The sequence below is a fragment of the Montipora foliosa genome, chromosome 1 (genome assembly GCF_036669935.1).
Source record: "Montipora foliosa isolate CH-2021 chromosome 1, ASM3666993v2, whole genome shotgun sequence".
In the NCBI taxonomy this organism is placed as follows: Eukaryota; Metazoa; Cnidaria; class Anthozoa; order Scleractinia; family Acroporidae; genus Montipora; species Montipora foliosa.
This window is the reverse complement of record NC_090869.1, coordinates 24307304-24332923: the sequence shown is the minus strand read 5'-3', so window position 1 is coordinate 24332923 and position 25620 is coordinate 24307304. Positions and strand designations below refer to the sequence as shown.

The window sequence follows — 25620 nt, the reverse complement described above, 5'->3', positions numbered from 1 at the left end:
TTCTTTCTTCTTGTACCACTTCCACTAACATATTTTTCTTATAAATCATTCAACAGAACACTTAGGGGCAATTCATCCTACCTTTTTGTTAGAACACCGTAAACGATATCCTTGAGACTAACATTAACGTGAACATCGGTTGATTCCTCATGCAACTGAAAAATTTATATGTGCTTAACAATAAAAGGAGTAGTATCTTGATAAGCAATGGAAACTCAGCCTTACTCTTCCAAGGCATTATCTCACAATGCGCCTGTCATATTGAAACTTCCAGGCGCGTGGGTGTGCGTGTGTAGCATTTCTTCGGTGTATTTTGTGTGTAGATAAAGGTAGTTAACGAAGTAAAGATGACCAAGTAACAATACGATATGTCAAAAGCGTAAACAGACTAATTTTGCTTTAAAGTATACAGTCTTTTACTTGTTGCAATTGATTTACCTTTCTGTCTCTACCAAGGTTTATTGGAAAACTTGCGCGAGGGGCCCAGATGAAAATTGCTATTGTACCCATGGATTAGTGACGGATTTGAATTAGAGAGAAAAGAAACGCGCCTTTTCCCTTTGGATATGTCGAGTCTATTCATTCCAGAGGGAGGCTTGTTGGGTTTCTTATAAAACCTTACAAACGACTAATTTTGCTTACGCATATTTCACCCAAAAACGTCGGATCTATTCTCCTCTAACGGAAAAGCAACCAGAGAATAGGCTTCCAGTAGCGTCTTAGATAAGAATGTCGAGATTCTAATTAAGATCTTTTGTCAGAGACGCGCGATATGCCGTTTGCAAGGTCAGTAACAGAATAATTATACCAAACGTCGGAGAGACAAAGAACTTGAGATAAGTGACAAAAACAACTGCACCTTGGGCCTCTGCTAGTTCGAATTTCAGTAAGAGTAATGCCTTACGCGTAGAGTTTAGTTTTGTTTCCCTGAATGTCAAGTCAAAAGACATTTCCTTGAAACATAAAACACCCTAAATCTCTGTAGGGCACAAGGCCAGCCTTTCTCTAGTGCATGAACTGTTGAATCCTATTTCTAACTGCCTAGTTTGATCGACAACTATGACTTAACAAAACAACGAGAAACCGAATTCTTTTACAAATCCCAGAACCATGACCATCTGTAAGATGCTAGCAGATCCTTGCAATCTTTGTCATTTCATTAGATCAGAATTTAAGAGACACATTTAAGCGATTAAGCAACCTTCATGAAGAGCAACTGCGCAGTCTGTAAATCTTGAATATTTCCAATGCAGAGTTCTCAGAGACCAAATCTACCATCTCGAACGAAGTTTGGCCAGGGATTATCATGACGACTCGGGAAAACTCGAAAAAGAAACGTTGAGCATACCAGGTTACAAATGACTTGAAAAGTGTCTTTTTTTCAATCACTGGGAGGCAGGGATAGCGCGAGATTTCGAAGTAGGCGATCACTTAGCTAAATGCAAACTACGTGACGTAGGTACGCTATGGGACTCCCGTGGACATTTAAATGTCCTTTTTTTTCTTACTTTACGTGAAGTGTCCAGAATGGTTATTTCTATGGCTGCCTCCTTTCGATAGTAACTAAACAAGACAGCTGTAAAAGAATCGTTAACATCTATGTTTAATAACAGTGGGTAAAATTGGCATTGAAATACTACAATACATCACCACTAATTATCTGACTCATATTCTCGGGGAAAATGACAATCACAAGATTGAACTAAGTTCATAAAAACGAAGCAGCACTTTTAAAATCAATGATAAAAGTTTAAACAGGATTTGATAGAGATTAAGCGCAAGGCAAGGCATCAATGTAAAACAAAATGGTAAAAGTTGGCATGCGTCGTAACTGGTAAGGAGACCACACAAGTCCAGAGATCACTCGTTCATAGTTCAGTAACCACCACGTCCACCATAACTGCCACGACCCCCACGAAATGCAGGAGCTCCACGCATCAGAGGAGCTCCCCTGAGGGCACCACGACTTCCGCGTGCACCCGGTGTAATAGCACGTATAGGAGCACCTTGAGTTGCGGATAAACCACGACCACCTGTCAGGTGGGCACTAGTTGCTGAGGTACCACGAGTGCCTGTCATACCACGAGCAGCTTGTAAACCACGAGGTGCTGAGGCACCGCGAGCTGTAGGAGCACCACGAAGTCCAGGAGAACCACGCAACGAAGAGGCACCACGCAAGGCGGGAGCACCGCGCAAAGGTGGAGCGCCACGTGGGGATGCAGTACCACGAGTGGTTGGGGAACCACGGGTTGCTGGAGTACCACGTGCAGCCGTACCACGTGAAGCCGCACCTCTTGCAACAGCAACAGAGACAGATGCAGTACCACCACGCTGAGGAATTTCACCTCTGCCAGATGCAGCAGATTGTGGGGCCGTAATGCCTCGACCTGGAGTTCCAACGGAAACTCCTCCTCTAATATAACTGCCTCCACCGCGAACTGAGACTGCTCCACCACGAGTAGGAGTAGTTTGTCCTTGAATACTGGCAGGGGAAGCAGTCCTTACCGTGCCTCTTCCACTCGGTGATGGGCCTCTAGGGCTAACCATGCGCACACCTGATGTACCTGATGGCGTCCTCACAGCGGTAGATGGTGTGGCTAACCTCGGTACACCTACCGGAGCAGCTCCAAGAAGACCTCTTTTGGTTGTTAATGGAGTTCTGACTTGGCCTGATGTGACATTGGAAGTCGGTCTTGGACCAGAAGTAGGTGCTACCATTCTCTGAGCTGGTGCGACACTGGGTCTTTGAGCACCAACTGTTGAAATTGCCTGGCCAACAGATGCTTGTTGAGGCTGACCAATTTTCTGAGTTGCAGCAGAGTAGCCTTGGGAGGCATTTACTGCTGTTGGCTTTGCACCATAAGAAGCGTGGGATTGAGTAGCTTGGTTTGATCCTACTGTGTAAGTGTTTGGAGCTACAGGCTTGGTGGACAGATAAGTTGTTGATGAAGCCGCACCATACGAGCTTGAAGCAGCTGTGTTTCCCTGGAGCGATGCCGCCTTATATGTCTTTCCAACTTGGTTCGCTGTCGCGGAAGATACAGGATTTGAGGCTGTGACTCCCAACGAGGGTCTAGCTGTTGACGTTGAATTGTTAGTAGAAGATGACGGAAGTTTTTGCTGGGCTGGATAGAGTGGAAAGATCGGTTTTGCAGTGGTACTCAATGATCCTGTTTTTCCAGCTGCCTGAGCAGATGCTCCGGTGGCAGCACCTGCACTCTGCCCAGGTAAAACTGCCTTTTGCGATGGAAGAGTGCTAGCGTTTGAACTACTACTACTAGATGAAGCGCTTCCACCAGGATTCAAAATACTTAATATTTTGGCTTGTAGATCTGCTTGTTGTTTGGCAATAGACTGAGGATCCACAGCTGGCTGGCTTGATTGACTTGCTGTAACGCCTGGTAAAAAAAAAGGGAGTGCAAAGGAACCAAGATGAACCTTAAATACCAAAACAAACCTAAAAAAGGACAAAAAACTGAATGCCATGAAAATTTTAAGTTCTCTTGCATGATGAACTCCAGCAGCAAAATCGAATAAATGAATTTACATTCACCAAAACTGATGTTTCGTTTTAGAATTGTGCGCCGCTCTGGAGCTTTTCACGTTATGGGTTTAAATTGCGCCTTTTTATGGTATCTTGCACAGAATGGAACACCTCTTTTGATTAACGTTGGCAGGTAAAGGACTTCGAAAATATTAAGGATTTACCATTGACCACAAACATGGCATTTCTTGGCCACAAAATCTTGGAAGAGCAATTAACACCTCTAGTTGAGAGTAATGCATGGTGGGACTTTCAGAATTTACCCCACAGATAATACTAACCTTTTAATATTAACCTTGCGGAGAAAGGACAAAGAAACGTGTTCAAAGTTGGTTTGTTAGGCCGATGGTACGAGAAATTGTGTCCGAAGAATAACTTGTAACCCACAATTGCTTTAAGTGATGGTTTGCCGATTCGTGAGATTACCTTTACTTCACACGACAAATAACAAAGTGACGAAATTATGCCAACCCTCGATTTAAGGTCATTTAACACTCCTTCTTTGTTTACCTTAATTCCATCAATGTTAAGTCAATGAAAGCATTTTCAGGATAAATTTAATTGGGTTCAAAACACATGGTCAAGACCAGATTTGGAAATAAAGTCAGGTATTTCAATTATTTTATAGATGACTGAGTGCTACAATGCAGTTTATCAGTTTTCACTAAATTTCGATTAATATGTAAGATGTTTCCTACGTTTATTCACCTTTCGTTCGAATTCAAATGTAATCCAAAGGGAAGCTAATGTTTGAGCTAATTTCCTTTCCATCAAATTTTTTCCATCACCAACCTTAAACGTGACTACATTACTGTCAAGTGTGATGATCACGCATCGATTTCTAGCGGAACGCAAACATACGAACGCGCACTTCACATTTGCAATAAAGACACTTCATGAAGGCAGTGATGCTCCACAGGCTGTAACTCGGGATCTTACCGAAAACGTGTCGACAACGCACGAAAAAGAAAACGTGTAACGCAATTACCTCCTTTGCCATTAGTGGCTGTCGTTGCAGGACTTCCTAAAATCTCTTGCTGGCGTTTGGACAAGTTGTCTATTAGCTTTGTCAACTGATCTGCTGAAAGATCTGCACCGGTTGCTGCTTTGCTCAAAAGTGACGTTATATCAGAGTTCCCTTCAGTCTTTGGGGGCGCTGCTGCCGTTCTTGTCTTGTCGAGATCTTGGGTACCGCTAGACTTCGCTCTTTCTCGTAGATCTTGCATATATTGATCAAAATTTTGTCCAACTAGTCTCATAGCATCATCGAGAGGCATGTTTCTATGCTCTGTGAGGAAAATAAAATGGTTTTGGACATGAAACAAGAGGTGAAAAATGACAGTAGGGCAAGTTAACGTCACATTCCAAAATGAATAGGAATTAAAGCAGCAATAAACAAATTCCTCGAGTTTTGAACCTTTGATCACGTTTGGGGTCCATTGAGTAAATTTTGAAAATTTAAAACAAAAGCCAATTCGAGATTCACAAAAATCAAGAAAATGGCAGCAGAATTCAGATTTATAGTCATAATCCTCTGGATACCTTTTTCGAGTTCCAATGTACCTGCAATCAACTTTTGCTTCAAACAATGAACCAGAGGCAACTGGTATGTAATCAATTTATTTGCATTCACTGACATCGAAATTTTACCGCAAGAAATTTTAAGTCTGATGGACGTCTAAATTTGAGGAAAAGAACAATACCAAACAATTCGCTTCACCAAGTGATCGCTTAGAGTGGCTATCTCGCTTGCACTGAGAGACGTCACTTCCAAATTCAAAAGTTACCCTTGAAAACGCGATAACAGCAATTCGTAACATACACATAACTTTCAAGCATTTAAAGTAAATTAAGGTAAGTTCTGTTTTTGGAAACATCGTTTTTAACGAAGCAGAGCTTTCACAATTTTTGGACGTTTTCCTGGGATTGTTTTACGTTTTTTTTTCGTTGCCACGCCCCTTCTCCCTTTCCCGGCTAATTCTGTGTGACAAGTGTGTGGATGAAAGGGAAGCGGGTATTTTCTGCCAACCATGTGTGTTACTGTATTGAGGAAGTTCGTTACAATGGCAGACCCTGAACTTTCTAATCAGTCATCTTTCACCCATCTTGACGTACTTGTTGCTCACAATGCCCTTTTGAATAGTGCCAAGTATTTGCATTAATAATCCACTTTTACAACTACTTTTACATTAAAAGAATAGATTCTACAATCTCGTCTACTCGCATACATTTTGTTGAAAGTTTGTTTGTTTCTACCTCCCCCCTCCCCCCACAAACACACACGCCCCTTCTTTCCTCCCCTTCAAAAGCACCGTGAGTGGTGCGTGGATGACTATACCATGAAAGTGTTGTTGTGAGGATGGTTGTCACAGTAGGGGAGGGGTTAGGCAACCAGTCTTCCTTCATCCATTTTGCTACCTTACTGTATCCTTTAAAGAGATCGTGCCAAACATAGCAGGAAATTTACAGTAAAAATCACTTTAAACCTGGCAACTTCGTTACCATTAACAATTTTACGATTTCATTTATATGTAAGGGAACTTTTTACTTCGGCGTTTGCAAACACACGCCTTCAAGGTCTATTGCAATTATAATAATCAAATGTTCAACCACTAACGCGGCAATTAATGGCCGTTTTTATGCTAGAGACGTTTAAGTCGTCTGAGACGTTAAAGTCGTCTTGAGACGACTTTAACGTCTAATATCAAAGCGGTATATAAGACAGACGCATTTAACGTCTGACAGCTTTAACGTCTTCTGTTAAGTGCGTCGTTTAGACGCATTTAACGTGAGACGTTAAAGTCGTCTGTTAAATGCGTCTAGTATAAAAACTGGACGCCCTTACTGGGACGCATTTAGCCCTTACTCGTCCAAAGACGACTGGCACGAGTTAGCGTTTAATCCTGAAATCGAGGCTTAGCGCTTAAACAACATGGTGGCCAAGAAGAATTTGAAGGAGTCGCGAGGAACGAGGAACTCCTTTCTTCATCCACGCTTCGTCCTTTCCTTGGTCTCTTTATAGCTACGGCACACAAGCCAAGTGCCTGAGCCACATCTAGTTCTTCGTCCATATCTTGCAAAAGCCGCTTTCTCGATTGATTTTTCTTCTTTAAAAACATTTGTATTTCCATATCTTGCCTTTCTTGGCGACGTCGAGTAAATGGACTTAAGAAATTGTAATTCCGCCATGTTTATTTTGTTCGAATACTCGCGCGCTTCAAGTTTATTTAGCGCCGAGTTTCCTCGTCTCCAGTGTCTTCAGAGGATAGAACCCAGTCTTTTTCAGAAAAAAAAGGTTTTTTTTTTCTTTTCTGTTAGGTCGTCTACTTTTATGCGTCCCGTTTTTATACCAGACGGCTTTAAGGTCTCAGACGTTAAATGCGTCTTGACGACCTTAACGTCTCTAGCATAAAAACGGCCAATAGTTAGCTGTTATGCGAATAAATGGACTAACATGTATGCAGAAAAACAAGCAATCCACAAGACATGGGCAGTTTTGCTCCTGACAAGGACTATTACAGAATGCAGTGTTACAAACGCAAAGTTGTTTCAACTAGCCGCTTCGTATTTTGGAAGAGGAGAGTGAATTTTAACAGCAATTCATCAGATCTTAAGGACCATCAAGTAATTTTTCCAACAAAACAAACTATTTCCTGCTGCAATGATGCAAAAAAATCAATAAAAGGGTGGAACCCTGTTTTGTTCTTCTTGAAACAGTGGTCTGCAAAGTGTGATTTAAAATGACCGACTTCACATGTTTAGCACGTTTCACACCCTAGCCACTTTGCCGCACTTAGGACTGATGCATTATAATACCATGTTACATTAGAGTGTCGCGAGTTTGTAGTGGTATAATTTATAGGAGGCAAAACTGGCCAAGATTTTTGCTTAGGAAATGGCACAAAAATGAATAGCTGCAAATAACTTCGGAGAAGGACAAACACAAAGAAATATTTGATAATTCTGGCATTAAGATTATACAAGCTGTTAAGGAGTCAGCGCCACAAGAGACTGAATTAAAACCCAGGCTAAATACACATGCGACTAGATACATGACAACATTTTCAGCCACAACACAATACTGTCTTAGGGTATAACGCATTCTTTTGGAAATCAGCAGTAGACACTTACATGAGCAGATAAAGAAACGCTATTCCATAGGGGAATATAATAATGGGATTTGTATGCATTACTATGGAAAATGCATAACCTATATGCAAGACAGCTGTATGCAAAGATTACGGATGGAGGGAAATTCTAAGCGGGACGAATTATGAACAGCTTTAAGCATCATTGCATCAATGCTAAGGTGGAACCAGACCTCGAGAGCGCCCCATCCAATCGACTGCTGCATTGACAAGGTCATTTTGAATTGTGTTGCAAATATGAAATGGCTATTAAAGAGAAAATGGCCGCAAAATAAGTAACAATTCCATCCCTTTCAGCCCCCCCTCACACAGACAAAAAATTTATTGGACTTAAATGATACACATTAAAAATTAGAATTAGGAGACAAGATAATTTTCACACTGTATAATGTATCTAATAATCAGATGGGGAGTGGGTTGGCTCTATCCAAGAAGAAGCTAGTATAGTGGATTCCAATCAAATACAACTTTAACGTAAAATCAATACTAAATCAATCTTTACGATAAAAAGTACTTCTCATTGCACTAAGCACGATGCTAAAAGAGTATAACAATTCAGCATGACGTTCTTTAAAGTGTTAAACGGGTAAAACAAAAGAGAATTTGACTTAGTAAAAGAGTTAGGGGAAAGTTTAAAAGGCAAAAGCTAGTATATTTTACGAGTGTAGTCCATATTGGGCAGTATTGACCAAAGTGATATTAGTCAAAATTGGCCTCAGATGACCGGCTTGTAGAATAGGGATGCAAAGAAGAGACGAATTAAAAATATTCTTAAAATATGGAGGTAACAGTCTGTGTGGCTACCGGTAAACATTTGAGAGTACCTATAATCTTATGACACGTTCAAGGTTAATTAAGTAGGTTGAGAGACTTGAAACTACATTAGGGGAAGAATTATTCCTTTCTTGGATAACAGCATGACAAATAACGGTGCGAGAGACTGAGAAAATGTAAAGTCCCAGAGACTTGATTTACTTTCATTGTTCATTTCAATTTACAGTCTCCCCAATTAGCGCTCCAGCGCTAGAACGACTAGACACTTAAATAAAGTTCCTTTCCTTTCCTTTCCTTTCCTTTTTTTACTGACATCATAAACAAAAGGAAAAATAAGAGTGGTTACAGGTGTGACAAGAATATCGCAATTGATAAAATATCTGACTTCTGATAAGATGCCCACAGTCTTACAGTTTTGACAGAGTTCATGAACTTGATTTTTTCCACGTTTCCTTGTGTAAAATTTAAGTATTTAGCAGACTCAACTTGTTTGATACATTCCCTATCAACTTTATGTCTAAAAGACTGATTAGGCTTTAGTTTGTTCGTGTGAAAAAGAGTAAAATTATATTTGAGATACAAGTGTTAAGCAGTAACATGTCAACCATTTAGAGTTAAGTTCCTGATTTAGGGTTACTTCGAGGTGATTAAGTCTTGCTGGAAAGGCAAAGAAACTACATGTGTAAATGGAAAGTCAGTATGCCGAGGAGTTTAACAGATCATCTACATAAAAAAATAAAATCAAAAAAGGTCCAAAAATGGAACCTTATAGAACACCACAGGTTACCACATAGATTTCCACGGTTTACAGTACCTTGTGGTATACTCAATAACTTTACCACAACCAAATTTATCATCAAGGAATTTATGGATTGCTTCAGGTATAAAGCTAAGAGCATGCATGGTGGAACATTTTTTCCTGAATGCTCAACTAAAGTGGGAGGGGAATCTTCAAATAATCTATGGAGGCGATGATACATCCAAATGTACACTACATACAAATGCAGTTGTCTTTGTCTTTCTTAAAGATTGGGTAAATTCTTGCTTGGGAATTTATTACTGGCAAAAGAGTCACACCAAAAATGCCAAAGGTTCGGATATACATGTATAATCCCTAATAATTTTTAAAATAGAGACGGGTAGACTGTATGGGCCAGATTTCACGTGAAGTGATCTTGGTCAGTTACCCCTAGAATGAGGGGGTGTGCATCCCTTTGGGGTTTTTCGCTCAAGCAGACCACCAACATTACAAGAAAAGACCAAATTAGCAATGTCTTTGGGGTTATCAACAGGGAAGGTTAATGTAACCATTTTTCATTTACCAGGACTTAAAACTGACCTGATACCAAACCATGGCTTTTCACTTATTATTATGCTTAGATATCTTAAGAGAAAAATAAATTAAACTATTTAGATTTACTTTCCTTCTAAATCGTTGACAACAATCCTATTTTATGTACAGTTTACTTTAACTAAGATTTCCTTATTTGCCCATGGCTTGGAAGACAGCTTAATCCTCTTCTTGGAAATTTTCCTGCGAAGCACATGCTTAACCGATCTGATTTGGTCAAGAAAAAGATTTAACTCTTATTATATAAATATCAATGAAATTCCATGTGAAGTTTCGTGTGAAAACATGATATCTTCACACATGAAGCTCTTCACACGTGAAAATATTACTGTTGCTATAGTTACATCATCATTCATACACAACATTTACAAACAACAAAAAGACAACACAATCTTTACAACCAGGATTTGTAACAGACAACTTTTGCGTGTGACGTGTTATAGTGTGTACTGAATAAATTACATATAGTGTAAAAATTACCCACACCACCTCATAAATATACACGTTCATGGTCAATTGTTTCTATCAGACTGACAAACAGACAACAGTAATTTTGCACACACAAAAAGAGAGCAGAAAAATGTTTTACAGCAACATTTCATAACATACCATTCTAATCTACAGTGACACTGCTCGTCACATAATTGCTGCCATGTGACAAGCATTTTTCACTGCCAACGAAAATCTGATACACTACATGTATGCATACCACATCTCCACTGCTGAGTACTGACATCAAAGTACAAAGTGTATTCAACATTATTAACTACAAGAGGTTTCTCATTACTGTGGATTACTGCAAATGGGATGAAAACTGAGAATGCTACCAGCTTGGAAGGACATGCTATATAATATAATTTCCCCTTGGGTTTCGATTTAAATGTTTCACCACATTTACAAGAACTGACAACACCATGTTGATCTCTCTGAATGTTTCATGCTGTACATGCAGTCCCCGTGACTTACAGTAATTAACTGGCGAACCGGTACCCATTAAAATTGTCTGATGTAGTACTAACATTTTTGAAAGTGAAGCCAGCTTTGGCCCTAGAAGTAATGAGGATTACAATATCAACATAGTTCTATTTACAGCAACAATATAACGGATACAACTTAAAGTATATTTAAAAAGGTTGTAAAAAGGTTCAAACCAAAGCACTATACACAACACTGTATAGCTGACAAACCTGTTTTTTGTACATTAGGCCTGTACACAAGCAGGATGATTTCACTGGACATTATTTTAATGTACTTGCATACTGCACCATTTCCTACTCTTAATATGGTAACATGGATGAGAAGCAGTCATAAAATATAACTCGTCTGAATGTATTGTAAGTTGGACAATAATAAATAGCCAGCACTTTTGAATTTAAAGTGCTTCAATTCAGATGATTAATCAACACAATTCAAGTAACCCACCGAAGTAACCAGATTGCAACTGTCTTGGTCCATGACCTTGAAAGAAGTTAATTACTTATGGTATGTTGTAATGAATATCATACATGTTGCAAAAATGAAGTGCTCAATTGTGATAAGAGCCGAACAGATTCTGTAGGTAGAAGCAAAAACAATCGCATAGACAAGATGCATCACACACCAATTCAAGGCATTTTTGTGAAAATGTTGTCTCAACTGTATTGCTAAAAGGGCTGTGAAGAACAGAACATTTTAATGAATACATGAAGAATGAATCAATCAAAGGTTTGATGCTGCAACCATTTCATGTCACATTTGTTTAATCAATGTACTCTGTTTAATCAAAGTACTCTGCACGTACAAAGGCCCAACTTTTTGATAGTGCACTCCAAGAAAGTCATTAGGTTGCAAAAACAGATGTACGCAGTTTATCTTTCCTTCTTGGTGTTTTTCTTGGAGAGGAGGGGGGAGTGGTGAGGGTTACCCCCATCCCCCTAGGAATGGTTTTAAAAGGCGAGATGAAACAAGAGCTTCATCCCAGATTATTGCTTCAATCCACAGAAAGGTCATCAAATTATGCACAACACTCTACACTAAAGAAGTACTGTACTGTACTAGTACTGTACTAGCAAAGTAGGTTTTTTTATAACATACATGCAACATGCAAATATATATACCGTAAAAACCGGTGGATAAGCCGCACCCCCAAATTTCAAGCATGATTTTGAAAAAAGCACTCTGGCAAAAAAGTTGTTTGTTTGTTTGTACGTGATAAATTCAATTGTGTGGAAATGTAATGCTGTGTATTTGCAGCAATCTTAATAAGAAGTTGATCAACTCTTAAAATATCTTTTAAAAGCTATCTTTAATTGACTTCCCAAAGTCTTGGGACTGACAACACTTGTCTTCATTGTTAAAGCCCAGAGTTGAAATAAAACCGATGAAATTTGAGCAAAAAATGAAGTGCAGGAAACGATACAAAATGATCGCTTAGTTTAGCTTAGCTACATGTAGTTTACTCCCTCTGAAAGCAATGGTGTTGTTTATAAGCTGCACCCATGATTTTGAGCCCAATATTTAAGCAAAAGGATGCGGCTTATACACAAGTTTTTACGGTAATTCTGTTGCCCACAAGCATACCGTCTGTTAGTAACCAGGCAGTCATTTACAGGCAGTCATTTACAGAAGGAGGTCTGGACTGAGTCACATTGTTCATCGTGATCACATCAGCTGTGCGTGTATGCCATGTTTATACAGACATATGAAAACCCTTGATCGAAGAAAAACGTGTCGCTAACGAGAGTTTAACAACCCATGGACAAACATGCCATGCAAGTAATGAAGGGCAACAAAAGAGTCGGCCACATGCCTCATACATGTAAGTTCTCCCGAATAGCATGATATTTTCTCGCAAGTGGTGGAGAGATCAGTATTGAAGTCATCGGACTAAAAATATGTTTAATCTTTCTTTACTGAAGGTTTAAGTGTGATTTGTGACCCCATACCAGCCAGTTTACTCCCTCTGAAAGCAATGGTCTCGTATATAAGCGGCACCCATGATTTTGAGCCCAACATTTCAGCAAAAAGACGCAGCTTATACACAAGTTTATACAGTAATTCTGTTGCCCACAAGCATACCACACTGTCTTCTTGAGCACGCTTATGACAGAAAGTGACCCAACCTGTTACTTGCTTTGCAAAAAAGGGACACTGGCAATGTCAAGTCATGCATTAATGTTTACCTTGCAAATATAGTTAAGTTGTTGCTCTTGGGAAAATTGGATAGCTTACAGGAAGCTTTACTGCCAGGGATCATACTCCACGCAATGGAAGTGGATGAAGATGACAGGAAGCTACTGTGATGTTGCTCTTGTGAATTAACAATGCTGATAAAAAATAATATGCTCCTGGACACACAAATGCACCTGTGTTCTAAAAGCCTGTGCCCCCTATATACCTCTTACCAGTATGCGTCTTTATCCTTGCAAGGAGATTTTGATCTTTACCTTGTGGAGTTCCATGTAGAATGTTGACAGTGACTGAGCGGTGAATCTCATGCTGACTGGTTATGACCACTGCATACAATACACCACGACGTGCAACATCATCCAGCAGCTCTGATATTGGCTGGGATCCATGGAAATGCAGCTCTACTACTAATCCCACAGACTTCAGCCGTCTTTCCACCATTTCTGCATATCCTCTGTTTGTAAAATGGCAAAGTATTATTTTAGAGGGGTAATGCTACCATTACAAAAACTGCTCAGGCCAAGTATTCACACATAATGATACATGACCTGAGACTTCCAAACAGAGGTGAAAACAAGGGAAACATGAACTGCTAACTGTACAAAATACAATACTGTCAATTCAAGCTTGAAAAATCTGACTTTCCCTCCAAACTGTGTCTGGAACACTGGAACATCTAAGCATCGATTATTCCCACCCTCCATGCCTTACTACGCAGGCAAAACTGGAAATACTAAGTACGAAAAGTGAAACTAAAGTGTATCTGACTTGTTGCTAAATTATTACTACATGTAATTCACTCTTGGTCCATACATAGTACTTCAACTACATGCACCACCCTTACAACACATACTATAAAATATGTTACACAGTGACATTTAAGACACCAAACAATAAAACATCCGACAGAAATGTTTGAGAGATGACTGACAAATGTGGATATTGTTTCCACAGCTGCTAAAAAAAACTCCCAAGTTAATTTTGCACACCTGCGAAAGTTAAAGGTCACAGATATTCGACCAGCAACAGCAAAATTGTGTGCAAAAACCTAGGAATTACATGTAAAAATTAATAATATTGTTGTTAAATTCAGAACAATAAATTGACCTAAAGAAATGAAATGACATAGTTCATGTTGTGGGAAGAAATTAAGAGTCTTCTCACAGTTGGACTAGAATGGACTTGCCATGATGACTGATGTGGGGAAAACAATACACATGTCTCTTGAAAGATCTCTCCACATCACCCTTCATTCCCTGTGAATTCTAGAGCAGCTGCAAGAATAGGATTACTGCCCATTCTAAGCCTTCAACATGCAAACTGCATACCTCTGCTGCTTGTTCATCACAACAATCACACAATCAGTTGGAGCCTCAATAGTTTTGCCGCTATTGTACATGTACATGTCATCTGGACGATCACTGTAATCCACTCTTGGTCTCTTTGCAGGGCCTGGATAATCATCAGGCCTGGGGTAATCACGGTTGTACGAATCATACCGGTCGTAGTGCTCATCTCTTCTATCAGGGTAGGCACCTCTGGGAGAATCGTAAGGCTCCCTCCTCTCCCTGTCAAATGGTTCTCCTCTGTGATCAAAAGGGTGTCTTGAATATGGCTCCCTGTGATGAGGAGGCTCATCTCTGTAGCGGTCCCTCATGTAGTAGTCATCGTGCCTCCCATATCCAGGACGGTCATCCATTCTACGAGGAGGCGATGGGGAACGGCCACGGCGGTCAAAGGGTGGCTCAAAGCGAGATGGAAAGCGATCATAATCCTCAAACCTGGGTCTTTCACGTGGTGGTGATTTTCTGAAGGGTCTTCCATCACGGTCAAAATCTCTTTCTCTCCTGTTAAATGGAAAAGGTGGCCTGCCATCTCTTTCACGAGGTCTCTCATCCATTTTTGCCTTTCTCCTTTCTCCGGCTAAATTGACATCTGTAAGAAAATGAGAATACGAAACACTGAATTACTTGACAACATTAGGTTCAAATAGTGGATTGAAGAAGTGGCATCTGATTAAACAAGACATGGTTAACATTATCCTGTTACATAGTTACTATTGGGCATAGCACTACAGCTGTACTGCTGTAGGTACAGATGAGGTTCTCACAACAAAAGACAAAATACCACAGTCTAGAATAAGAAGCAAAACTGTTCATACAATGAACTTCTTTGTGACTGTTGCTGACCAGTGGCCTGCACAAATAAAAGGAAGAAAGTAAAAGATCTGGAAAGAAGCAGACTAACAACATTTTTTATAAAAGTGACGACACATTTGAAATTAAATTTGCAAGACATGTTTCGGTCGTGCAACGACCATCTTCAGTTGAAAGTAGAATTAATTTGAAGTTACATTTGAATTTATAATATGCTAAACAAAGATAAATAACAACGTGAAATAAATTGGGAATCTAACAAAATAGCCAAAGGTAACAAAAAAGAGTGTACAATGGAACATGTTGATTAGAACGAGAGAGTTAAATTAACATGATATAATTGCTTATTTAAAGAAGGTTGCTACCAGGAAATATGTAACGCTTCTTTTATCTTGACCTGGAATTTTGTGGTCGCACGGTCTATAACTTCAAAACATTCCGCAGAGCAGGAGTTACGGCATGCCTCGGATTGTTGAAGGTGTTTAAAGATATGTGAGGTCCTGTCCCTGTTTAAGTGTTCGCGAATGCGTGTCGAGAAGTGTCGGCTAGTTTAGCCGACATAGCAAGAATTACAGCTTGCACAGGTAAACTTGTAGACAAAATTCGAACAGAGTTCAACAGGCACAGGGTCCTTCACACTAAACATGTTACGGATCTTGAAGGAAGAAAAGGCTAGCTTAACATCAAGATTGTTACAATAACGTTTAAGTAATTTACGTAATCTGTTTTGTGCTACAATAGAGAAGGGCCCAACATAAGGTAATTTGAAAAAATGTGTAGGATTAGAGGGAGGACTAGAAGGTGTGTTCGAAAGGGTCTGAGTTTTTGTAATATACTGCTTAATGACTGCTTTAAGAAAGTAAAAGCTGTTTATCTTTGAGATAAACCTCCAGTTAACGCCAGAAGACCACAAAAATTATCTTGATCTTTATAGTGGGAAGTCAGCTCTTGAGACAGTGAGCCACTCACCCACTCGTTTCCCATAGTAAACTTTGCCATTTTCCTTTGCAACTGAAGCATCTGCAGATTTTTCATCTTCAAATTGAACAAATCCAAAGTTATTGTGGACCGAAACACCAGATACCCGGCCGTACTGAGAAAACGTCTCCTCAAGTTCCTTGCTCTTCATCTCGGTTGGAAGATTGCCAATGAAAACACGGCAACGAATAGAGCGGGGGTCATTTCTGTTGGTATCCGTAGTTGAATCACTATGTTTTCCAGATCTGTCAGGGGACTCCTTTCGATTTTCTCGTAATCTGGTGTCCCTTTTATCATATTCTGCCATTTTAAGATCTGAGCTGAAGTTGCTGATGCTGGAAAACTAAAAAAATCAGTTATCAATAAGACAAACCATGATGAAATGAAGGAAGCAAAAAAATATTTGGACTTTCAAATTTTGATGACATTGCCCTAAAAATTACAAGACAATGATAAGTGATTGATCCAATCTAAATTTTAATAGAAAATCCACCATGTCTTGCCATTGATAACTTATTTCTTTCATTTCCAGCAACTAACAGGTACCGGTAACATCCATGTACGGCACCAAAAAAAAAGGGAATCTGTCTTTAAGTCACCCACTTGAAAGTCCAAAATGGATGGAGACTTGAATAACCGCATGTCTTACCGGCACTATAAAGACCAGAAGCAGGATTGGCACAGTACCAAAACTATTTGCCTAAGACTAGGCAGATACTGCCTAAGATTTGCTTTCAGTTGATTCACAGTGAAAAAACGTACATTTAATAACAATCCATCTCTAGCATCTCATGTCAGAAGGAGACCATGCAAAGAGATGGTGGTAAATCCAAACTTTCAGTGATTATTGGCAACACCTGCCATCAGGTGGTACCAATTATACATGTATCAGCACCATTACCAGGAAAATGAATCACTCAAAGAGAGAAAAGAAAAATACAAGAAGAAGGCTATTAATTAATCAGCTGGTGTCAGTGAGAATTATTATTTGACTTGCTTTACACGAGTCCATCAAAGGAAAGAAATCTCAGTTTCTCTTAATGTATGGCTGTCAGTGGTCAGCATAGCATAGGTTTTTCAAGTTTTTCTCTCACCTTGTTTATCAGACCTATCACACCTTTTAATATTAATATTTGAATTTTTCTTGTCAAAAGTTCCTGCAACTTGATATCAATTCTTTGGATTTTGCTATGCAAAGATATTATTGTGCATGTATAATGCTCTTTAGTATCACCCAACTAGTGGACTAATGCAAATCCTGCATTTTAATTAGCTATGCTACTTGAGGACTACCAATAGTCCTTGAGTAGCAAAAAGCGAGACGCCCTTTCTTTCGTTTTATTCCCAAACAAATATTTCTTCAACTTGCATTTGCTGACTTTATTATCGCCCTTTCTGTCTGACAACACTTTAGTTAGGTGATACCAAAACAATTAGACCCTTTTCCCGCAAGGGCTATGGGTCTAGTTGTTAATTAGATAACAGATTTAATATCTTTAAAAATCGCAGAGTAACCAGGGGGCATAATTGAAAAGTTAAAAACGTTCTCTGGTTAAAAGTTTTAAAAACACTGAGCTTTCGATTTAGTATCTTGTTGACGAAAAAATGCCCTCGATTGTTATGATCAATTTGCAACTTTGCTTTGATCATTGATTGGAAAAACGGTCTTGCTATCTTCCACAAGAATTACACTCTATATTTTCAGGGGTCATTCATTCCAAGTCACCACTCCAAGCACCACGAAAGTACTGTACAGTAAGGTTTACATTGCTACTCAGTTGACATTAAGACATGGTTAGAACGTTCATGTACATTCACACAAAGAGATGGATCCAGATTTTGAAATTTGGGGGTCCTCTGGACCCATTCTTGAAAAATTTGGGGTCCACCTAATTAATAATCAGTATTGTATTGTAATATTTATATTTGATCTATTGCCTCTTAATTGCTTCTGCAGTACCCTTTCAGATTTCTTAATTACACAAAAATTAAGTCTTGTCCCTCCTTTTGAATATGAACTTAATAAAAATGATCAATAATTTTCTTGTAAACTGTTATGCCTGTTGATCCATCAATCAAAATTGAGATGTATGGGCTGTCAAAGCCTGAAAAAAGGCCTCTAGGAATTTGTACGCTGTAGGAACTGTTGGCTCCAATTGATAAATGATCTAGACCTCCACAGCCGAAACCAAAACTGAATCCCAATTTCCGTAAAAGAGCATCATTTATTTTAGGCAGTGGCTATTCGTACGGGATCCGTATACGGACCTATATTTACTATTCACAGGGAGTCTTCTTAGAATGATTATTACAGGTTCTATTCATATGGGACCCGCACACCAACCTACATGTACATTATTTTGATAATAATTCATATGGGAGTATTCTTAGAATGATTATTACAGGTTCAATAACACTCAAAAAGTCTTACCTTATCTTTAATTCTATTATATACAGTTCATCATCATCATCAATCCAATTTTTGATCCGGGTTTATCCCCGTAAACGGGGGTGGCCGAATTTACCCCACTTTGTCAGCAATCTTTCTAACTCCCACTCTCCATCTCGCGCGATTCATGGCGTCCTTTTTCTCCAAACCAACGCTCTTGCTCTCCTACTCCACTTTCATCTTCCACACCTTCTTTGATCATCCTCACTTCCTCTTGCCCTTCACTTCTAACTCCAACGCTTTTCTCAAAACATGCCCATCATCCCTCCTCAACATACAGTTGTATGCCCGTACACATCTCACTCCATTTGCCTTTGCCATCTGAACCACTGTTTCCCTCAATCCCAACAACTCCATCAGGTCCTCTGTCTTCTTTTTCTCCATCAGTTTTGACCACACAATGCTCTCACCATTGCTCTATCAGTCCTTCTCAAAATTGCTATCTCATTTTCCCTCAGACACCATGTCTCACTCCCATATAACATTGCCACTCTTACACAACTCCGATAAACCATTCCTTTCACCTTCAGCGAGAACCTTTTTGAGTGTAGCAACTCTCCACATTCCCTGAACTTCACCCAGCCAATTCTTGCTCTTGCTGTCACAGCTGCCCCACAGCCACCACTTGCATTCACCCTATCCCCCAAATAACAGAAACCTCTCACTGTTTCCACCTCTTCACACAACTCCTCCACTGGTTCCACTAATCCATCAGCTTGCTTCTTGCATCTTCCACACACAAAATCTCCCCCAACCTTGAGGTCACCCTCTTTACTTTCGTGCATCTTCTGTGGATCCATTTTCCACATTTCACATTTCACACACAACATTGAATTTGCCATTACTCTCTTCCCACAGATACCACATGGATCTACCTTACTCACAGACACTTCACCTTCTTCCCCACTCACTACCACTTTTGTCTTCCCAAGGTTCACCTTCAGCCCCTTGCTCTCGAATGCCTTCTTCCATTTCCAAACTTCTCCCTCAGTCCCTCCATCGTCTCACTCATCAAAACCAAGTCATCTGCATACAACAACTCACTCATCAAACCATTTCTCACACTCTCCGTAACCACAGAGCTATATAATATTAATTTCGCGAAATACCTCCTTCGTTCGATGTCCCTCGCCATCTGACCTGCCTTGTATTTCTTGCATTTAAGTCTAAGCACCCATTCAGATAGCACCAGTGAACAGTATTTAAGTTTATGCACCCATTTTAACACAGTTACAGTGGAGCTTTCAATAGCTGTGTGGCTATGCCGTTCAAGATTAGGGTTAGCCATTTAATGTATAAATTTTAACAACACTTGCCATTTAATTTAGGAACACAAGAGTATTTAACAAATATACATGTACATTGTAGGTCAGATATGTATCCAGAGTGCGTCATTGCATCCTGGGACGCACTCGTTTTCCTTTTGGACGCATAGAATATGGAACAAAGGGTCCAATTAGACGCAGAAAAAAAGTTGAATGTTTCTGCAAATTACAAATGCCAGGAAAAACATGCAAACGGCGTATTTCACAAGGAAATTGAACATTCCCATTTCTCACTACGGAGAAATGGTCGAGTTCCTTAAATTTCAAGGTAAGCTGCTATTTTCGGATTTTTGTAGTCGAATGATTTCATTTTGTCAATCATTATGTCCAGCTTGAGGAGTTAAGTTTTGAATTCCCACGTGTTGCGTGACATGATCTGAGTTTCTTTTTTAGGCTCTTTTTTGAAACTGTTATGCCCATTGATTCACCGATCAAAATGAATGGACTGTCAAAGCTCCATCATCACACCTGAAAACATCTCGAGGAATCTGTACGCTGTAGGAACTGTTGGTTCCAGTTGATAAATGATCTAGACCTCCAGAGCAAAAAAAAAACAACTGAATCTCAATTTTCCGTAAAAGAGCATCATTTATTTTAACAACACTTGAGGTGTAATTTAGGAACAAAAGAGTAAACAAATTTTATAAGCGATACACAGTTCATCGTCAGCCCATGACTTCGCCATGGTCAATGTTAATAATCAAGCAATTGAATACATGTACATTCAAGTTTCATGTTAAGCATGTTATACTTAACACTAACTCCAAAAAAGTTGCATACTTTGCAAAACAGACAAGTTCCGTGCAAAACAAGAAACAATGTGATGACACGTGCGCGCCCAGAATTAACATCAACAGGGTCGAACAAAACAAAAATTTAACATACTTCACTGTTGCATTCTCTGTCATTTCGCTCACGATAAACAAACTAATACTTGAAATTTGCTTGGAAAGCATGCAACAAACTGAGCTTCAACTGAAAGATTTAATACTATTATCATTGGCAGACCGAAAGTGTAGCCAATTTTCTCACCCAAAAAACAGCTCAGATCATGTCATGCAACATGTGGGAATTCAAACACAAGAACTTAACTCCTTATGGACATAGTCATAGACAAAATGAAATCATTCGACTACAAAAAAGTAAAAATAACAGCTCACCTTGAAATTTAATGAACTCTGTCATTTCCCTGTAGTAAGAAATGGGAATGTTCAATTTCCTTGTGAAATATACTGTTTGCATGTTTTTCCTGGCTTTTGTAATTTGCAGAAACATTCAATTTTTTTTCTGCGTCCAATTGGACCCTTTGTTCTATAATTCAGAGATGAATCCAGGATTTCAAATTTGGGGGTCCTCTGGACCCCTTTTTGAAAATTTTGGGGGTCCCTTGCAAAATTTTGGGGGTCCAGCTTATTAATATTCAAGAATTAATATGCGATCTATTGCCTCTTAATTGCTGCTGCAGTACCCTTTCAGATTTCTAATTGCAAAAGAATTTCTTTGAAACTGTTGTGCCTGTTGATTCATCGATCAAAATGTATGGGCTGTCAAAGCTGCATTGATCACATTGAAAACGTCTCGGAATCGAATCCGTATGCTGTAGGAACTGTTGGCTCCAGTTGATAAATGATCTAGATCTCCACAACAAAAAAAAAACAGAACTGAATCTCAATTATTTTAACTACACTTGAGGTGTAATTTAGGAACAAAAGAGTAAACAAATGTAAGCGATTGATACACACTTCATCGTCGGCCCTTGCGGCCGTGACTTTGCCATGGCCAATGTTAATAACCAAGCGATTGAATACATTCAAGTTTCATGTTTAACTCCGAAGAAAAGTTGCATAATTTGCAAAACAGACAAGTTACGTGCAAAACAAGAACCCGAGACAATGACACGTGCACGCGCGAAATTAATATCAACAGGGTCACACAAAACAAAAATATGACATACTTTGCCTTTGGATTCTCTGTCATTTCACTCATGATAAGCGAACTATTGCTTGAAATTCACTTGGAAAGCATGCAACAAACTGAACTTCGACTGAAATGTTTTATTATCACACGCGGCAGATCGAAAGTGTCGCCGATTGTCTCACGTAAAAAACAGCTCAGATCATGTCACGCAACCGTGTGAATTCAAAACAGAACTTATGAAGCTGGACATAATGCTAAATGGTGACAAAATGAAATTATTCGACTACAAAAATCCGAAAATAACAGCTTACCTTGAAATTTCAGGAACTCGGTCATTTCTCCAATGTGAGAAATGGGAATGTTGAATTTCCTTGTGAAATACGCCGTTCGCATGTTTTTTCTGGCATTCGTAATTTGCATAAGGATTCGCTTTTTTTCTGCGTCCAACTGGACCCTTTGTTCGATATTCTATGCGTCTAAAAGGAAAACGAGTCCCAGGACGCAATGACGCACTCTGGATACATCTCTGCTATATTCTATGCGTCCAAAAGAAAAACATGCCAGCATGCCAGGACGCAATGACTCACTCTGGATACATGTCTACACATGCACCAAACTATTCATTTACTGATTTGCAACCTTTTCTAATAAGATGTATAGTACAGTAGGTGTCAAGTAATTTGGCTGCTTTCATCACACTTCAAAGGAGCATTGGTAGAATTAAATTTGATGTAAAAAGTTTCAGATTATCCCACGCAATAAATTGCACAGTTGGTTTGGAAATTTTTCCTTTTATAAGGAAAGACCGCTTGCTGCTCTTGTAAATGTGTCCCAAACTGATATTTGGTTTGTCCAGTGCATTTATGGTCACAGCCATTGAATGGAATTGAAGGCACAGCATCTATTCTTTGTCCACCTTACTACAGTATCCTTGACATGAAATTTACACTTTGGGTAAGTGTAAAGTACAGTAGGACGCACTGTCCACTACAAGGTATATGTATCTCACACAAAGATGTTATTGGCTCAGATTCAATTTTGATGAGGAAGACTGTAACACTGTGAAAAGCGTGTCTGGCTAAGATCAACTAAAATTCAGCCCAAATATAATAGAAGTAGAAAGCACAGGTGAGAACCAAAACTCCAGCCTGACTCCCCCAAGGAATACAGCACTGGGTATTCCCAGGTGGCAATCTATCCAGATATTAACTCTGTCCCACAGGTCCAAACTTCGGCAAACAACAGGAACATGTGTTTTCCTTTGGCAAAGCCGTTTACCTGTATACCACTCTCAGAGTTCCCAAAAAATAGCAATTCACATCCAGAAAAGTTTTAACAACTACACAGAACTCTTTTAATGGGTTTTGTAACCCCTTGGACATACTGGATGATGGGGAACTGGAACATGTAGCATAGTCTTCATCCCTAGAGTGTTACAAGGAAAGACAAACTGCTTTCAACCCATTAACTCCTGGGGGTTCCCCATTGACAAGTAAAATCGTCTGGCATTAGACAAAGTGAAATAACAAGTGTGGCCGGTTTAGGCCAGTTTAGGCATCAAAGGGCTAAACAGTTACAGAGGGAGGTTTTCGGGGTACAGCTGTAGTCATTGACCTTCAAGTTGTCAAAAATATTATGACCCTCCATAGCACAAGAATCATGCAAAGGCGGCAGACAATCAGCTGCTGTGAGGCACATTCGAGTTATCAACTTTGTCGCAAACAGAATGTTTTGAGCCAAAATATTATGACCCTCTGTGGCACAAGAATCATACAAAGACCACCGACAATCAGCTGCTGTGAAGAACATTCGAGTTATCAACTTTGTCGCAAGAAGATTGTTTTGAGCCAAAGGTGAGTCAAAAGTGAGATTTGTCTTTTAATGCATGGGTTATCATAAACAATAATAATATTGTGACCCTCCACAGGAAAAAAGGGAAAAAGGCGATTGCACTGGCATGCGTGCGCTGGCACGGAACACTACGTGTGTCACAATGGAACAGATATGTGCATATTTATTAACAAAAAAAGTGTCATGGTGCTATTGTTTGCCACGCAAGAGCCTCTGTCTAAAGCACTGTGCAAAACAGCACACCAGAAGGGCGATATGACACGCATGCCAAAAGACACACATGCAAATAGTTCACAGACAAGTTCTTCAATGGTAACGTTCAGCTAGCAGTTTCTGAAATGAAGATTCGGTACCCTAAAATTTTCAGGCACAAAGATCAAATTTTTCTAGCTTATTAAAACATCTCTTTAAGGGCCCACAGACAGATTTTTCGTGCATTGCTAAGGAGGTGAAATATTACTTCCGGTAACTGACGTCATCATATCATGAGCTGACAAGAAAACCCACTCACAAGCAGAAATCACCGCACGAACTGTTGTTTCCATGGAAGGTTTTTCCTCGCCCTTCCTCGCGCTCGTTCTCAGATCAACTGTGCATGCGTAAACTAACTGACTTCCGGTTTGAGAAAAAGCTAAATTTCCATTGGTCGTTAAATTGAATTAATTTTCTTTCACAGGGCACGTTTCACCCCCAAATACAGAATATATCTAAGTATTGATTTTTTAAAATCATCCTTTTTGAAAAAGTTATGGGTATTTCAGTATCGCTTATGCCTTTAAAAAGAACATTTTTCAAAATAAAAAGAAAACCATGCTTGGCTGGATGCAAAAACGAATACAAATTATCAAACTATCGATTAAATACCCAAATTGCGTAGCACGGCGACAAATTTAGAGTTTTCTTTTATTGGTCACGTGACCACAGGCGTAGTATGATGACGTCACGTTTAGAGTCATTGGCTTACAAAAGTTGGAAACTGACCAAAATAATGCCAAATTCTCTCAATTTACTTACCCATTACATCCTTAGCAACACACCCCAAAAAATACGTCAGTGGGCCCTTAAACAATCTTTAAACATTATAAGAAGCCAAGAAATATCCTCAAAGGTTTTTTTGATAAATTTGCTCGTTGGGTGCCCCTGAAGTTTTACAAATTCTTTCCGAAATAATGATTGGTTCATCATACCAGTATGAAATTTTCCACAGAAATAAAGTAGGAAACATCATACTTTTCTTCAGTAATTAAAAGGGAACTAATACATTTGGTAATCTTTCAGTTGGATAACACCGTAGCGAGGTGAAAGCTCTCGAATGATTTCAGATGATTTCAGTTATCCGATCCAAGTTTTTAGCTTTTGACGGAAGTGATCTTTTTCTGTTTTAATTGTAAGACACAAAAATCAACCTTTCGGAATTTCCTTTACAGTTGCAGCCCTTGATTTCCCTGTATTTTTGACACAAACAACCCGGCTTAACAACTCATTATTGATGTTGGATACAAAATGAAGTAACCAACTAAATGCAGGTATGGCATGCTCAGCCAATCAGGAGCACGTATCTTGGCCACTCGACCAATCAGGCATTATGTATTTGCTGTCGACATGGCGCATACTGTGCCAACTGGCCTTTCAACAACACAATCAATATTTACACTTTCATGACTAGATCTGCCCTTTGCTTCTTGGAAGAAGCGACTGATTTGTGTACAGCGCCTATAAAATATTGCGCATGTGTGCTGAATAAATCGGGGGCAACCCTGAAGACAATAAATTATTTGAAAGATCATGCGAATTACGCTTCAGGTTTCCAATTCATCGCTGAAAATGAAAACGATAGGATGCCATGAATACAAAATGGCACTTTTTAAAGCTTTAAATCACGAAGACACTATCAAGAAGTTTTGAAAGATTGAGCTGAAATCATAACTTTGTGGGTTGTATACATCAAACCAGGTATCA

The 25620-nt window shown here is 39.3% G+C and overlaps 1 protein-coding gene across 4 annotated transcripts in view; it reads right to left on the bottom strand.

The window, feature by feature from the left end:
• Positions 1–1577: 1577 nt before the first annotated feature.
• LOC137994329 (nuclear receptor coactivator 5-like) overlaps positions 1578–25620 on the bottom strand; it is a 24850-nt gene continuing 807 nt past the window's right edge. Inside the window, exons 2-6 of one of the 4 annotated variants that reach the window (XM_068839911.1) lie at positions 16111–16462; positions 14314–14920; positions 13201–13439; positions 4533–4832; positions 1578–3398 (exon numbers count right to left, since the gene is read on the bottom strand). In XM_068839911.1, the coding sequence (XP_068696012.1) occupies positions 1876–3398; positions 4533–4832; positions 13201–13439; positions 14314–14920; positions 16111–16426 (2985 nt within the window). In that variant the 5' untranslated portion in view covers positions 16427–16462 and the 3' untranslated portion in view covers positions 1578–1875. The remainder of the gene's footprint in view (positions 3399–4532; positions 4833–13200; positions 13440–14313; positions 14921–16110; positions 16463–25620) is intronic. The other 3 variants (XM_068839916.1, XM_068839921.1, XM_068839927.1) reach the window with 3 other exon arrangements.